The 17563-nt window shown below is 47.0% G+C and overlaps 1 protein-coding gene across 1 annotated transcript in view; it reads right to left on the reverse strand.

The window, feature by feature from the left end:
- DPCD (deleted in primary ciliary dyskinesia homolog (mouse)) overlaps positions 1-17563 on the reverse strand; it is a 22966-nt gene continuing 5403 nt past the window's right edge. The window contains exons 2-6 of the mRNA XM_064373961.1: positions 15339-15419; positions 8864-8988; positions 8387-8520; positions 700-802; positions 1-294 (exon numbers count right to left, since the gene is read on the reverse strand). Of these exons, the coding sequence (XP_064230031.1) occupies positions 190-294; positions 700-802; positions 8387-8520; positions 8864-8988; positions 15339-15419 (548 nt within the window). The 3' untranslated portion in view covers positions 1-189. The remainder of the gene's footprint in view (positions 295-699; positions 803-8386; positions 8521-8863; positions 8989-15338; positions 15420-17563) is intronic.

A 17563-nucleotide genomic window follows, 5' to 3' on the forward strand; every position in this document is an offset into this window, starting at 1 on the left:
GTAAGTAGCTCACAATGACTTTACTCAGGAAATAAGACCATGACTCACTGGCTGGGAATGCCCCACGGCCCAGTTCTTATAGACCCTTGATAGCTCCTAGAAGAGAGGATGCTGCCGTGGCCAAGAAGGGCCAAGCCTTGAAGTCTCATGGCACCCCCTCATGCTAGAGGTGTAAGGCTCAGGGTCTAACTACTGGGTCTTGCAGTCCCCGTCGTTGCCATGGGCTGTCTTTACCTTCTTTAGTTCCTTCTGTAGCTCAGACTCAGCCACCACAACCTCCTTTGGCTTCTGGTACTGTGGATGGAGGCAGGAAGAAGAAAATAATTCAGTCGCTGTCCCTTCTCCCTCTGCACACACTTGGGGCCCCTTCCGATCCCCTTATTTGCACTAGAAAATTGAGCCCTATATGGTTGAATGATTTGCTCAAGGTCATGTGCCTGGGTAGGAACAGACCTTGGACCCGTACCCAAGTTCAGCAATTTCCACCGCTCCCCCTTCATCTTCTACCCTCTTCTAGCTGTGAATTATATGGTCAGGCTCCTCCCTGAGCCCCCTCCCTGCTGTCCCCTATGCTGAATTAGAGATGCCTGTTCTCCCACAAGCACACCCTAGGCCTTGGGGCTAGAACTGGGGACGCTTATGGGATGGAAAGAGGAAGACTCCCTGATGCAGTGTCCAAGAAGTCTAGGTCAATCTTACAGAGATGATCAGGGTGCAGTTGGCGTGGGCAAAGCTCAACGAGGTGTCATCCAGAGGTAGCTGGTGTCTATCTAGGTCAGGAATGGAGAACTTCTTGTAGTACCTGTGGGGACACCGAGACACATTGGGGCACTCTGCAAGGTGACTCAGCAGCTAGGCATCGGGCCCTCTGCTACCTAGCTTCCACCCAGTTCTCCCATACACGCAGAGAGGGAGAAGGGAAACCAGTTAGAACACGAGTATTTTAGAGCTCAGTGGCCCCAGAAAGCATAGGATGAAAGCGTTATGTCCAGTCCAATGGCAGAAGAGCAGAACCAGTCATAACTCTATGATTAGACCAGGTTATAGTGACTCACACCTCAGAGCTGGGTCTCCCAAAGACAAGCAGAAGAAACCTGGAACACACAAACAGCTCAAGCAGCTTGGGACTCCTCTACACCCAAAGCCTCATGGAGACACCGGAAAACAGGACGTGTTCCAACAAAGGACAGAATAAGGACATTTAGATCTGTCTCCCAAAGCTGGGGCCCTACTGTTACCATTTACATGGGCTGTCCACTGAAGGCCTCAACTACTACTACTACTTTTGGGGCCTTTCAAGGCCTTGTTAGCCTGACTCTACTTGTAGGCCAGAGGGCAAAGTATATCCAGTAGGAGAAATCTCCTTGAGAGAACAAACCATGCTCCTCATGATGGAAGCCGGACCTCTGGACTACTTGGCTGGCCCCAAGACACCACTCCATTTTTACACATCACACATGGTCCTTATCATCTGCAGGTGCCAGTTCAGAGATTAATGATGCCTACTTTTTAAAAAAAAAAAAAAAGACCAGATAGCAACACCCAGTCCATAATGTGTATAACTAGATTTTGCATGAAATTTGACCCCCCTTACCCAAAAGGGAACTCAGGCTCAGAGAGATGAAATGCCTTGCCTGGTTTCACAGCCAGTTGTCAGTAGGGATGGGAGTCAAGATTAGAGTAAGGTTCCTTGTCCTTGGTCTGATGCTTACTACACCAAAGCACAAAGAATGGCCTCCTTATCTCACAATAGACCAGTTTGGCAATTTCCTTGGTGGAAATGTAACTTAGGCTCTGGCCAGGGGCTGCCAGACCAGTCACTTGGGCAAGGCGTCACTTTCTGCTGCAGAGGTTGTATGGGCTGTGAAGGGAAACACCTCAGGCAGGTACAAACAAACTCAAGTGACAGGCCTGGGGAGGATGGGGCTTTTAGTACTTCAGAGGGGCCTGGTCCTTGTGGTGACAGCTACCCTGAGTCCACTTCAAAAGCCCCTATGCCCTGGGGACTCAGAGAGTTGACATCAATGCAGCACTTCTGCCCCCGTCCTCCCTGCCCAAATCCCTTGGTTCAACAGAGACTCTCAGGGCCCCTCTCCTCCCAGGTTCCCCACTCCCCACCAAGGTACTGGGACTCATGGCAGGAAAAGAATGTTTACTTAAAAGGCTGACAGTTCAAAAGGAGTGGGGGCTGGGGGATCCTAATGGCACTGCAAGTTGCTTTATTTTCCAAAGCTCTGCCCCAGGGAAAGGCGATCCATCTGCCTGCAAACCGAGGATGGAATGCCTGCCTCATCCTCTTCCTAGCCAGCTCAGGCTGAGGGCTCTTCCTGGGGCCTTTGGTCTGGCCAGCAAAGGTGGCAGACACTGATAATAGGGGAGAGTCAAAGGTTAAACAGCAGAGATTAGATGAACACAAAGGCTTGTTAGGAAGTGTTAACATCTTCCCTGCAAATATACACAAAAAGCAGAACCAGGAGGGAAGCAGCCCAGCCGAACCATTCCCCCAGGCTGGGGCAGTGGGACTGGAAAACGAATCCCAGGGCTTGGCCACAACAGCAAGGACAGGATCAGAGGGAACTTAAGGTGTATAGCTTGCACTCACCTTCCTTGAACTACTCCTATCACCAGGCCAGGGGAATGGAGGCAGAGCAGGTGGAGGCTCAGCTTTGTTTTGAGTCTATTGTAATGGATTTAGTTTATTGGTTGAGGTTAAATAACTTCTTAGAAGCTCCTGATAGTCAGGCTCAGAGAAGTAGGGGTCATCCGCCTTTTCTCCTCCTGGGGTAGCCCACCCTCTTCCCCCAGACATGGGGTTTTTCCATGATGGGTACTACACTTGAGTTTCTCACCAGCACCTGGACAAGAGAGAGACCCACTGTGCTTCTGGAAGAGTCATAATGTTCAGCCTTAGTCAGCTGTAGGTAGGTGGCAGACATTTATTAGTCATCAACCATGTCCCAGGCCTTGAGCTGTGAGCTGGGAATTTAAAGATGAAGAAGAGAAAGGCCTGGTGGCTCATGCCTGTAATACCAGCACTTTGGGAAGCTAAGGCAGAAGGATCACTTGAGGCCAGGAGTTCATGACCAGTCTGGGCAACATAGCGAGACCCTGTCTCTAAACTTTAAAATAAAAGGATGAAGAAAAAACGAGGCCTCCAGATGCGGTGGCTCACACCTGTAATCCCAGCACTTCGGGAGACCAAGGCAGATCGATCACTTGAGGCCAGGAGTTCAAAACCAGCCTGGCCAACATGGTGAAACCCTGTCTCTACTAAAAATACAAAACTTAGCCAGGCATGATGACGGATGCTTGTAGTCCCAGCTACTCAGGAGGCTGAGGCAGGAGAATCACTTGAACCCAGGGGGCAAAGATTGTAGTGAGCTGAGATCATGCCACTGCACTCCAGCCTGGGCAACAGAGCCAGACTCCATCTCAGAAAAAGAAAAACAAGGCCATATCCCTGATCATCAGACCTTGTTTTGTTTCTGCTAAAAGCTGAACCCTTACAGCAGGATAGTTCCCTGGCTTCCTGCAGATGCCCCGCTCTCCCCGCTTCCCGCCTCCCTTCAGTGTTCTATCTCAGCCATACAATCAAAGATGACATTTTTAAAAATTCATGCTTATTCTGTGCCAGGTTCTAAACACATTTAATCATCAAAACAACTCCCTGAGGTTGGTTACTTCTATTATCCACTTTTACAAAAAAGGAAACTGAGGCCCAGAAAAGTTAGGTATCTTGCCCAACTCACAAACCTGGTAAACAGAGAAGCCTGTATTAAAGTGAGAATTCCCCAAATCTCCTGACCCCTCCATATCTCCACATTCTTACAAGGTAATAGCCCACCACAGTTTAGATTCTTTGCATTTATCCAAGGATGGGGCAGATAATTGGGATGGGAGGTGGGGATGTTCAACAATGAACAGGTTGTCTTCCCTGGGGTGCAGCCACTCTGATGGTCCCCTGGGTACTCTCTCCAAAACATCAGTGACCTTCCTTTCCAAAAGTCAAAAGACTTCAAAAGACATATGGGGAAGTAAAGGCTTGTAGCAGAACTCCTGGCCCTGCCCTGTGATCATGGGCAGGCCACTTAATTTCTAGGCCTCAGTTTCCACATTCCTTCTTTGAATAAAAGAGCTACACTAGATGAAGTCATTGTCAAAGGGCCCAGAACAGGCCAACTCTGTACCTATCTTCTCCCTGTTCCACAGACAACTCCTCCGTTTTGGCTATTTCAGAAATGACCTACTGCCTCCCATCACCCTCTACTGTATCCCCTCCCCAATTCCCAGCCCTTCTTCAACCCAAAAGGGCACCAGAGGCCAGGCCCTCAGAGGGAGAGAGACTCTGGAGGCTGAAGGCAGGAGTAGGGCTGCTGTGGACGATCACTCGGTCATGCCTCACATGCCTCAGAGGAAGCGCCGTGCACACCTGCACACCACATGGCCAGAGGGGTCCAGGGAAGCCTCCAACCAGCAGCAGGCAAATCTTCTTAAACATCAAGGCACTGGGCAAACTCAGCACCCCCACCCACAGTTGCCCCCTGCTAGCGAGTCACAATGCACACACACATACTAAAGGCTCTCAGTCCCACCAAAGAGAAGCCTGTTTAATCCAGAGTTTCTTAAACTTATTTGACCACAGAATCCTTTTTTCTAGCGAAGCCTATTAACACCTCCCACAGTGTTAGTATCACCAATGTCAGATCAGCCAAGCTCTCTTCAGATTCCAATTTCCAAAGAACTGTTGAGGACCTGCTTCAGGCCAGCCATTGTGCTGGCCTGTACATACACAGTTTCATCAGATTCCCCAAAATCTGTGAAGTCGTTGTGAGTGTTCACTATGAGAGGTGAGGAAACCTTGCCCAAATTCTATAGCTAATATGTGACAGAGGCCAGATTTAACCCAACAACTTCTCACTCTTGCACCCTGGCTCATTCCACTTACAGCAGCCAACTTCCAGGCTGAGGCTAGGAGCCTTCTTTCTGCACAAACGTTATTATCAGAACTAGATGGTCCAACACTGGGATCCTGGAAAAGCACTTTCTTCCTTCCCTGATTCATCCCTCACTAATATGTGAGACCAAGGACAGAGTACAGTAAAATCAATTCCTTTAAGTAAAGTCGCCAACCCAGCTCTTCAGAGACAAGGCAAGTATGGGAAAGGAACTTGGGCTTTGGTCAGTAACCACATTCCAGTATATTAGAACCAGGGCAGATATGGACCTTCCAGGTAAAGGAACGGGTCAGTCAAATCAGAGAGAAATGATGTGGTAGAAACTGCAGATGCCTGGGCATCAAGAGAGAAGGTCACTAACTTTCCTTTCAGCAGCCTGGTTCATCATGCTCACTTTATATATACATTTATATAATAATCTATAACACAAGAATAAAAGTGTGGATTCTGCCCACCTCCATGATGATCAGAAAACAGATTTTAAAAGTACTGTATCCTTAAAAAGCTAAGTATGGCCAGGCGTAGTGGCTCACGCCTGTAATCCAAGCACTTTGGAGGCCAAGGCAGGCAGATGAACTGAGGTCGGGAGTTCAAGACCAGCCTGACCAACATGGTGAAACCCTGTCTTTAAAAAAAAAAAAAAAAAAGCTAAATACTGTACAAGGGAGTAGCCATTGAGTTTTTGGCTTCTGGCCAGAGGCCAAACTTCCCAGCCTGCCAGAATGGCCACCCTGGTCGGGGTATGGTGGCTTATGCCTGTAATCTCAGCACTTTAGGAGGTCGAGGCAGGCGGATCACTTGAGCCCAGAATTTTGAGAGCAGCTTGGGCAAAATGGAGAGACCCTTATCTCTACAAAGAAAATTTTAAACTTAGCCAGGTGTAGTGGTATGCACCTAAAATTCCAGCTTCTTGGGAAGATGAGGCGGGAGGATCCCTTGAGCCCAGGAGTTCGAAGCTGCAGCGAGCTATGATTGTGCAAGTGCACTCTAGCCTGGGCAACAGAGTAAGATTCCATCTCTTAAAAATAAAAATAATAATGTCTATGCAGGCTGTAACCCTTGATGAGAAATAAATGTCTCCCAAATTAAAAAAAAAAAAGGAATAGCCATTGAGTTCTGTAAAATTAATGGGAGTAAAGGTATAAAACACATTCCTTCAGGTAGAAGGTAAAAATGCCACTAGGAGGCCAGGCGCAATGGCTCATGCCTGTAATCCCACTACTTTGGGAGGCCGAAATGGGCAGATCACAAGGCTAAAAGGTCGAGACCATCCTGGCCAACATGGCGAAACACTGCTGCTTTTAAAAAGGCAAAAATCAGCCATGTGTGGTGGCGTGCACCTAGAATCCCAGCTACTTGGGAGGCTAAGGCAGGAGAATCACTTGAACTTGGGAGGCAGAGGTTGTGGTGAGCCTAGATCGTGCCATTGCACATTGCACTCCATCCTGGGCGCCAGGAGCGAAAATTCTGTCTCAAAAAAAAAAAAGCCACTAGGTTCAGGAACCATCTGACTAAGGGTACAGCAGCCTCTGCAGGCTACCCTCCCAGCAGAGAGACCTGAGGAGGGCAGGATGAGCCAGGCTGGGACACTGGACCAGAGAGGCTTAGTGTGAGTTCCAAAGTGGGCCCTGAAACACTCCTCTCTCCTCTGTGGGAATCCAACCCTTAGCCCTGCCCCTCCTGGGGCATCACTCCCACCCCACTGGCCTTACTCATCATTTCAAAAATATCCAACAACCACTGCTTGCCTTGAGAACTGGCAAGGGCCTCTAGCCTTGGAGCTCCTGGCCAACAGCGCCACCTATGGCTGGATGCACGCAGAAGATAGGACCCAGAGGATCTGGCCGCAGATGAATTTTTAGGTGAGCTAGCTAGCCTCTCTTCCCTCACTCCCTGTAATGACATTTCTGTCTGATATCTGTATTCGACAGTGACCTCTGGGGGACAAAAAAGAGGCAGCAGCCAGCTTCACAAAGTGCTAGGCTGCAGATTCAAGTGCTATCAGAAGCACTTTTGTTCCCAGTTTGGACCCAAGGCATCTTCCGCCAGGGAATGCTTGCTGAAGCATGGAGTTTGTTTTCCTACAGGCAATTTCTCTGTTGTCTGAAATTGCTAAATTCCATTTTAGGCAGTGACTCCTGTTAATGATGAGAACAATAACGGGAATAAACTGCCTCTTATCTGAGGGCTTCAAAGTACTTTATAAACACAAACCCTTATTATTATGACTTTATATTTATAGACAAGGCTCACTGTAGGGGCTGCTGGCTGCATGTACAGCAATAATCCTGAAATTAATTCATCCATCTCTACCCTTTCCCCTGTCCTCTTAACCCTGCCAAAGTAATGGGATATGGGGGTCACAAGAGGGTGGCAGCACCCAGGGCTGGCTGCAATGGGGGAGTCTAGGAGCTCCCCTGCTTCCCTGTGGGTCTTGTGGGCCTGAGGGAGATGGAAGGGGAGACTGGCACCACATCACCTGAGGAGATGCACAAGGAGCTGGGTCCCCATTACTGCATGCAAAGCAGGAGATGGGTGGGCCATCCCCATGAGGCATGTTGAATGGCTTCACAGCTTGCGGACAGGTAACTCATGAAACCTCCCACGTTGATGCCCAAATCTGTTTTGTGGGAGTTGGCCCTAGACTGTATTCTCTCTGGCCCAGGTCAAGACTGATACATTTCAGGGCCATTCCCTTCAGGCCTCACACAGGGCATTTCTCTTCTTCTGTAGTCAGTCAGGGCTCCTGAAACCCAAATGAGATCAATGCATTTCCAAAATGGAAATGCACTGTGGCCACCATCTGTCCTTTGAACCCCTGCGTTTGCCTCCCCTCTGGGGGACCACAAAGGGAAGCTGAGTACCCCTTTTGAAGCATTACACAAGACACTTCCAAGCAGCCAAAGCATCTGCCCTACTGTCACTCAGTCTGGGGAGGGATTAGGTTTACTGCTGCCCAGTCTGCTTTAAACTGCTGTCAAGTACTGCTTTAAAGGACCATCACTGCCACCTCAGACAGGTGTGCCTTCCAGGCTATGGATCCCTGCCAGCTCTGACAGTGATGTCACCAGGCCACCCTTTCCAAAGACTGGATCCAGCCAGGAAACCAAGGTCACCTTTCAGCAGAACCACCTGAGATCACAAGTTAATGGTTGTGTGATTTCCCTTATCATCTCATTCATTCAACAAATACTGAGCCCCAGTCTACACCAGGTACTATACTAGACACTCATTCAAGTTTCCCTTACCCGATGGAGCTGATTACATTATTCAGGCTGGTCCCGCAGAGAGGAAGCCCTTCCAGTACCTGGAAGCAGAAGGCTTTCTCTCTTTGGGACCAGCCTGAATAATGACCCTAACCTAACCCAGATCAAACCCTATCCTACACCCTGCTCATACACAAGCAGATGGGTGCCCGCCACGTTACTCACTTCTTGTTGGTCGTTCTGACAATGATGCAGCGCTCCTTCTGGTCCACACAGACACTATAGACATCCTTAGGGTAGGGGAGGTTTCGAATCCGCCACTGGAAACTCATCTTGGTGTCCTTGCGCATGAAGATAGGCTGCAGAAGGCAAATCCAACTCGAAGACTGTTCCTGGGGAAGGGAAGGCTCCCACCCTCATCAGAGCTCTACCCCGGGGCACAACAGGAGACCCTCAACTCTTCTCCACTGCTCCCCTCTGACGCTGCTGTTGCTACAGCACTCCAGGCCCTGAGCACCCGCCCTGGGATGATCAAGCCAAAATGTCTGTATTCATTCAAACAAACATTTATAGAGTGCTGTGTCCAGGTGGCACACTGGAGGTGAGGAGGTGAACAAGACTTGGTCCCTGCCCTCAAGAGCCAGCAGCCCACAGCCCACCCCCACCTCAGCCCCTGCAAGACACCTGGACAGATGGACATACATTGGCATTGCTTTCCTTGATGAGTTCAGGCCCCAGGTTCCCTGCTCCTAGGGACGCTGGCTCTCCCACTTCGAGCTGCCACTGGCCCATGGCCCCCAGGGCACTTTTCACACGCCACTTTCTCACTGGGGAGAGAAGCAAGCATCGGGATGAGAGTGAAGAGAGGGTCTCTCTGGTCTCTGCTCTTCTCTGCTGAATCACCAGCACCACACTAGATAAGCAGCACGAGATGAAAGTAGGAGTGTTGGGCCTTTACTCTCGGCTTTGTTCATCTGAGGAGGGACCTCACAACTTCTGAAATTTCAGGAGAGCATTTCAACGTTAGACAACTTGCAAAGCGCATCTTGTGGGTGCTCAGGCAAAAGGAACTGGAACAAAGCTCTTAGAGGAGGCAGGTGGAGTCAAGAAACCCTCAGGTTTGGCTTCCAGCAAGGAGAAGATGTGAAAATTAGGAAAAGTGTTGTTTCTGGTAATGGAGAAAATCTGGATCCCAAAAAGGAGTTGAGGTACATTTTTTTCCCTCAAAAATATACAGAGGAAAAAGAATTAAGAGGGTAAAAGCTGTTGGGCAGGTCTGTATCATGATTCAGAAAGTCCAAATATAGAAATTCACTCATTTCAGGTATACCTTGCTTAAAACAAAACAAAAAAAACCAGCCCTAAAGCTGCATTTAAACAAAATCGTAGGCACATGCCATATTTTAAATGCACTGTTTATAAAAGATCTAATGTAAATTTTTTGTAAAGTGGAATCCTCTTAGAATGCAAAGAACCATCTCTGTTCTACCTTGTTTCACAACCCAGATGCTTGCATGAGATTTTAAGGCACATATATTATGAAAATTATAAATCAAGAAACTAGTTGAGCGGACAGTACCTGAAAACTCCTGCTGAGATTTTCATTTTCAGGAACCATGCAGTCCATCACTGCAGGGGGATCTTTTCTGAGCCGTGACCTCCCATCCCCTAGTTCCTTTCCCTTCCTGCTGTATTTGGAATCCCGGGGCTGCCCGCTATGGTATTATCCTCCAGCCTATGCAGCCCAGCTGGTGCTAAAGACCAGCAGCCTCTGTAGCTGTTTAAGGAGCTAAACAACTCAAAAAGTGCCTCATGCTCTGCTACAGGTGTTTCTGTTTGTGTCTTTTTCCAGGCAGGAGTTGATAGCTAGAGTCAGCTTCTCAGCATTAGACAGGCTGGCAGTTTTCCCTTAGCCCTTTTGAGCAGCTGTGTCAAATCCAAACACCCTCACTGCTATAAGTAAGGCACACAGGCTGAACACAAAAGTGTGCTGTAAAATTAGAATTTTCCCTTGAATATGTGCTTTTATAAGGTCTGCTGCATTCTGCAGTGTGATTTTATTACCTCTTAGGGCCAAAAAATTCTCCCTAGAAACACATTGCTAAGTTTATAATGAAAATTAATAAGGAAGAGTAAAACTTGGAAATATGCTTTATAGGCAACTTTTTCCCCCACAAATACTTCTCTCTTAAGCGAATGGACTGTGACCAGGAGTATATCCAAATCTATTCAGTGTTAATACCTCACTTCACTGGAAGCAGCCTTCTGGGGGCCTCTGTCACAGTCGCAAACTCAGAAGTGACAAATGCCTCCGAGCAGCAGCTTATTGTGAAAAGATCCATGTACCCTACTCTATACTATAGGAAAGACCTCTTTCAGATTCTTGCTGAGACTAGGTATAAAATGCTAGGTGTAGAATAAGGCAAGAAATTACTTTTTTCTCAGGCATAGTGACAATGGTATCTGGGACAGCTCACATTGGACAGCAATGTCAGAACGACATAAGCACTTGGGACCATTTAGTGTAAGGGCAAACAAGCACCCTTAGACTCCAATGGTACCGCTTTATAATAGAACATGATCTTCACAGATTTTAAAGGTAGATGTTCCTTCAGAAAGCATCTACTCCACCAGGCATGGTGGCTCACGCCTGTAATCCCAGCACTCTGGGAAGCCAAGGCAGGTGGATCACTAGGTCAAGAGATCAAGACCATCCTGGCCAACATGGTGAAACTCATCTCTACTAAAAACAATACAAAAATTAGCTGGGTGTGGTGGCGCACACCTGTAGTCCCAGCTACATGGGAGGCTGAGGCAGGATAATTGCTTGAGCCTGGGAGGTAGATGTTGCACCACTACACTCCAACCTGGGCAACAAGAGCTAAACTCTGTCTCAAAAAAAAAAAAAAAAAAAAAAGCATCTACTCCAATGTCTGTATTTTTTTTAAGTTATTTATTTTTTTTTACTTTTTCTTTTTTTTTTTTTATCCTTCAAGGCTGAAAATCAACCAATGTCTGTATTTTTTAAATGAGAAATACCATTTCTTCCCTGGCTGCTCTCTTTCAATCCTTGCCACTACTCTCCAGGAAACAGAGGATGAAGAATTACCGAGGCTCCAGGAGACAGTCTTACAAATGCCACTGTTAAACTCCAGGTCTCCTAACTCCAAATCCAGAATTTGAATTATTAATACAACCTTATTCTGAAAGTGTTCAATAAGTATACATAACATTTTGAAAGGTTTCTGTTCTTTGAAGTAGCTCAATTTATTTTGTATATTTGGCCTTTAAAGGGTAAGCTTTGGTTACCTGAAAAAGTAAATTATGAGGACTACCTCACTACCAGAGGCTGGATAAGTGAGGTGCCCCTGTAAGTCATGGGCCTTGCTAAATTGGGTGTCCTAGCGTACAATACAGCACCAGGGTGGTCCGGAGGGGCAATAACCACCCCAGGATTTTCTGTGCACTCTTACTCCAAGAAATTTCGAGTTTTACACAGAAAACTTCCCAAAAAATATTCAAAGAAGGAAGAAAGTCAGCTGCTAGTTTCCTTACTTCTGACCTTAAAAGCCACTCAGGGAACTTGACACCTCTGGCCGCTTCACCTTTATTTTTTGTTTCAACACCTTGAGAATTAAATTTTGTTACAATGCAGAACAAAGTCTCCCTTCTCTTTCCCTCTAGAGATAAGACCCAATAAAAGATTTTGATGAAGTCCTTCTTATTTTTCCCATGCACGAACACACGGGCAGGAACACACATGTGCAAATGCACGCTTTGTCTTGTCTTTCTTGTCCCCGTCTTTGTTCCCGAACTCAAGGACGGCTCCTGCGGCAACAGAAGTGTTTCCACCTGCTGTCACTCTGATTTGATTACATGTTAAACTCAAACTGGTGTGTGTGAGGCAGCTCCCCGGGACACTGTCATATCTTCCCAGCTAAGCCCCGGCCAGACCTTGGAAAGGAGACTTTCAACCCTGGTGAAGGGTCTGACGGGACATATATAAAGGAGGTGGCGCCTGGGGGCTTTTTCCTAAGTCAGCAGGAAGCAGGCTGATGTCCCAGACTGCTGAGAGGAGGCCCCATCTTTCAGGTGAGTTGGAAAGTAGAAGTCCTAAAGGCCTCTTTCCCCAAAGCTCCAAGCCTGGCCCACTTCCAATGTGGATAATTACATTCCCCTTCCCTAAATACTCCCTGCAGCTTAAACTGGATGCAGGATTCTTCTTTTCTGCCCTAAAACACTGCAACATTGCTATGTGGCTATTAAACAGCTGCCATGTCCCATCCCAGAGGAGGCTGAAGGGAATCGAGTGGGTCATTTATAAAGCCAGTGAAGTGCTTGGGGATGAAAGTGCTCAATATCCTCCAAATGCAGCCTGGGGTGGTTAGGCTGGCGGTCAAATACCAAAGCAGATTAAGTCGGTAATCCGAATGTAATCGCTGGGGGATGGCCTGCCCTTCAGCCTCAGCCCCCTTGGACATGCTGTGTTCTTCTCAGGCTGGTTTGATGTTCCGATCATTGTCATGGGGCCTTCAGTTTTTCCTCTATGAATACATATAGCAATCATTGTGGGGGGTGGGAATGAATAGCACTGAGAGGGTAGGAAAAAAATACGACACTAACATGCTTATTAACACCAACTGGAAGAACTCTGTCTCTGACTGACACATACCTACTGGCAATTCTTCCTCTGTAAATTACTTTTGAGTTTTTCTAACAGAAAATCTCAATTAGTTTGGCTAATTATCAAATTTGTATAATTAGCTGGAAAAATGGAAACTATTCCTATTTATTGCCACAAAAACCATGTCCCTATTTTACTTCATAGAATGCACAAGCAAAAGCCAGCTCAAGCCCTGGGATTATTTATACTTAAAAATTAATAGTAAACAGTATTTTGCCAGGGCAGCTGGGGTGGTGGACAGGAAAAGAGTAAGAAAAAGATCTGCTGAGGCCGGGTGTGGTGGCTCATGCCTGTAATCCCAGCACTTTGGGAGGCTGAGGTGGGTGGATCACAAGGTCAGGAGTTTGAGACCAGCCTGACCAAAATGGTGAAACCCCATCTCTACTAAAAATACAAAGCTTGGCTGGGTGTGATGGTGCACACCTGTAATCGCAGGTACTTGGGAGGCTGAGGCAGGAGAACTGCTTGAACCTGGGAGGCAGAGGTTGCAGTGAGCCAAGATCATGCCACTGCACTGCAGCCTGGTGATAGAGCGAGACTTCGGCTCAAAAAAAAAAAAAAAAAGATCTGCTGTTCTAAAGCTGGGGCCCAGTGGCTCAAGTGAGGTCGTCTTGTCTGCTCATCAGTCCCCACTCAGGCCATTCTGGGGAAAGAAAAATGTAGTCAGAAGAAAAGAAAGTTGGACTAAGTCTTCTCTGCTCCCAACACTATGTTGTTGAGGACTTCACTGAGGACTGAAGCATGGGCTCTTAATTGGGCAGAGCTAGGCTTAAATCCTGGCTTAGAAACTAGCTACATAATTCTGAACAAGGTGCTTAACCTCTTTGAGCTTCCATTTTTTCCCAGTGTAAAACGGAGACAAGAGTATCTACCTCATAGGGCTTTAATGAGGATGAGTAAATGAGGTAATTCATGTAGAGTACTTAGCATGGTGCCCAGTAAGAATCACAATATTAATAACACTATTAGGTAAACTTTAGCCAAACAGTATTCTCCTGTGAACAGTCTTCTCCTCAATTTCTGCTTTTAAGAAAGATGAGTTTGGAAGCCATGATCTATTCCCCACCTGCCACCAGGAGAAGTGACAAGTGAATGTGGGATGTCAGGGCACACAGTGCTACAAATGAAGAAATCTATATTTGTTTTTAATTTCAGTTTCATGTCCAAGCACAACAAAGAGGCCTGGGTTTTATTTGTTTGTTTTTACAGCTATAGCTGTTTTATTTGCCCTGTGTGGAGGAGAAGAGAAGTGGCACGGGGGCTGGGGGCGAGGAGCTACGGCTACCCTCTGGCCTGGCTGTGGTGGTGGCTAGTCCACGTGACCTCTGCTTTCATAAGTTCTCCCCTGTTAGGCATTCCAAGCCTGTCATCCCCTGGGAGCACTATAAATTACAATGCTTTGTGAGGATATTACTACTGTATTGGTTTCCACCGAATCAGTGTCATATGCTAAACACATCAAGATTTTTAATAGCACCAGACTAAACCAATTGGGACTGGAGCCCAAGCAGCTCATAATAGGGAGGGATCAACACTTCACTGTGTGACTGAACATGCGCAGGACAAACATTTTAAGACTGGAGACTGAGGGAATGCAAGCCAGTGTAATCCATGTTGTCGGTTCTAGACATTTATGAGCTGTCAGAAAAAGGGAAAAAGAAATTCCCTCACCAATACTACCTGTCGATCAGGCCCAGGAAGAAATTAAAGCCAAGAATAATGACAAGAAAATAACCCGGCCCATGATTCCATCATTGGTCTTAGCATTTCAGATGGAACTTAATAAAGAGTCCAACTCCCACTGCTGACAGCCTTGGTCCCTGGGTCAAAGAGCCAGTCACCTAGCTCTGGGAAGCTGGTTAATGCTGATGTACACCCCTGGGAACAAAGAGTGGACAAATCAAATAATTCCCAGAAATTGAGCTGGAGCCCCTCCCCATGAGCCTGTTCTTAGAGGAAAGGGGCTGCAGGAATGAAAATGACCCGGCTGCAAAATCACTGTTTTGACCCTCTTTCACTCAGATGCTCTTCAAGATGAGGACTATTTTACAGTGTTGCCTTTGAGGCAAGGTCAGAGCTCAGCCTCTGATACTCGATTACTTCTGGTGTGGCTTCAGAAAACAAAACCAAAAAAACAAGGAAAAAAAAATTGTGATGAAAGCCTACCCTTATCCCTCCTCAACCTACAAGACTCACTTCTAATACCACCTCCTGTGGAAAGTTTTTTCCCAATTGTTTCTCTACATCTTATAATTACTCACTCTCTCATTTGTCTGGGGCAAGGGGTGGGGATGTCTTTTACTGGTCAAAAGGACTTCCATTCCACTTTTGGTGCCTAGATTCTCAGGAACATTCTTGTCTCGAGGGCTCAGTCTCTCCCAGCTTCTACATTTGATCTGGGCTCCTCCCTCAAGCCTAGGGCTAGGAGTGTTCGCTGTGCTTAGGTCAGCCCCAGGTATTCCTGGGCTCCCATTGGGAGCCTCCGTCACTTACCAAGTAGTTCACTTGTCTTCTCGTCATATTCTTCAGCCATTTCCTTGCCGTCTGGGAACAAATAGTGCACCTTTCTTCTCCCTACGCACAAAACAGAGAGCCCCTTACCTCAAAGCCTCCTCTTACCCTGTTTCTTGAAGATCAAGGGGCCTACCTGGGAAACAGCACCAGCCCTGGGAGTACTGAGGAACCCACCAGGGCCTCCCCAAACTCCTTGCCAACCATCACCCAACATTACTTTAAAACATGTCCGGAGACGCTCCCCTTTTCTGAAGCTTTCCTTGAACGTATCTTTGCTCTGCTGTTTCCTCTACTAGCAACAGTTCCATACTTCTTCCTATCTGTGGAACTCTTCTTTGCCCTTCAAAATACAGCTCAAATGTCATTTTCACTGGGAAGTCTTCCTCCACTATCATCTCCAGTCACCTTGGCAGGATTAATCACATCCTCATGTGTGCCTCCCTAATGCTTTATTCATATCCATAGTAGAGCATTTACTACATACCATGCTACTTTTTTTTTTTTTTTTGAGACAGTTTCGCTCTTGTCGCACAGGCTGGAGTGCAATGGCTCAATCTTGGCTCACTGAAACCTCCGCCTCCTGGGTTCAAACGATTCTCCTGCCTCAGCCTCCCGAAGTAGCTGGGATTACAGGCACCTGCCACCACGCCCAGCTAATTTTTTTTGTATTTTTAGTTGAGACAGAGTTTCACCATGTTGACCAAGCTGGTCTTGAACTCCTGACCTCAGGTGATCCATCCGCTTTGGCCTCCCAAAGTGCTGGGATTAGAGGTGTGAGCCACCACGACCCGCCCCGTGATACTTTCCAAAGCATTTGTCTTCCCATGAATGACACCATATTTACCTTTCTCTCTCCACTACCTAAAACCAAGCCTATGTGTTCAGGACACTGGATTGGGTTTCCTGACCAGGCACTCCCTTCAGCCATGCCAGTGCTCTGCCTTCTGCACATCTCCAGGCGATTCCTATCACACAGTGACATGATGTTAAGTCCCCATGTACTTTCTTCATGGCATTTACTTTGGTTATGATTTTACATCTACTTATGCAACTCTTTGATTATCGCCTGTCTTTTCTACTAGATAGGAGGGGTTTTATCCCCATGTCTATGGTTTCCTAAAGACCAAACGTGGCTCCTGGCATATATTAGGAGTTCAACTATATACTGATTGAAAGAATGAATAAACATTGATGCACTATCCATTGAAAGAACAGAAGAAACTAAGGGGGTCTCCTAGCCCAGTTCCTCTACCCATGGAGCATGTGCTTAAGAGCGGCTATGTAATTTCCCCTTTCTTTTTATAGACAGGGAAGTAGATACAGGCAGACTCCTCAGTAAACTAGTAGCAGAGCACGAACGTCCAGTAGACAAGTATCCTACATATACTGGATGAATAAGAGCCCCAGGGTGCCTTTTTCCTGTCCAGTTCACTTTTCTGGGATACAGTTCCCTTGAGCCATTCCTAATCTGTATTCTGGATAAACTCATCCCTAAATTTGTAGGGCCTCTCGGCAGGGCCCTAGGGTATGCCACCCTTAATCATTCGGATGGCTCACAGGCACTAGAAAGGGCTCTCCTGTCAGAAGCGGGGTCCAAGGTACTGCCTGGGAGGAGCCGAGGGGGTCTTGCTTGACCATCGTCTCCCCTTGACATCCAGCCTCGAGTCTAGGCAGGATGCCGCATTTACTAAATCCACCAGGCACTTCATATGTTTATCAAATTTAATTCTCCCAATAATCCTATGTGTCTTCATTACCTGTATTTCATAGATGAGGAAAACTAAACTAAGGCTTTTTTTTTTTTTTTGAGACAGTCTCACTCTATTGCCAAGGCTGGAGTGCAATGGTGTGATCTCAGCTCACTGCAACCTCTGTCTCCTGGGCTCAAGTGATCCTTCACCTCAGCCTCTCGAGAAGCTGGGACTACAGTCGCACACCACCATGCCCAGCTAATTTAAATTTTTTTTTTTTTTTAGAGACAGGGTGTTACTATGTTACCCAGGCTGATCTCAAACTCCTGAGCTCAAGCCATCCTCCCACCTTGGCCTCTCAAAGTGTTGGGATTACAGGTGTGAGCCACCACACCTGGCCCTTAACTTTGTTTAAAGTGGGTTTTCCCAAACAAGTGTTTTTGTTTTTTAAGAGTGTCTTGCTATGTTCCCTAGGTTGGAGTGCAGTGGCTATTCACAGGCCATGATTTTAGC

The sequence above is a fragment of the Aotus nancymaae genome, unplaced genomic scaffold (assembly GCF_030222135.1).
Source record: "Aotus nancymaae isolate 86718 unplaced genomic scaffold, 86718_ANA_hifiasm-v0.15.2.pri h1tg000010l, whole genome shotgun sequence".
NCBI classification, from domain to species: Eukaryota; Metazoa; Chordata; class Mammalia; order Primates; family Aotidae; genus Aotus; species Aotus nancymaae.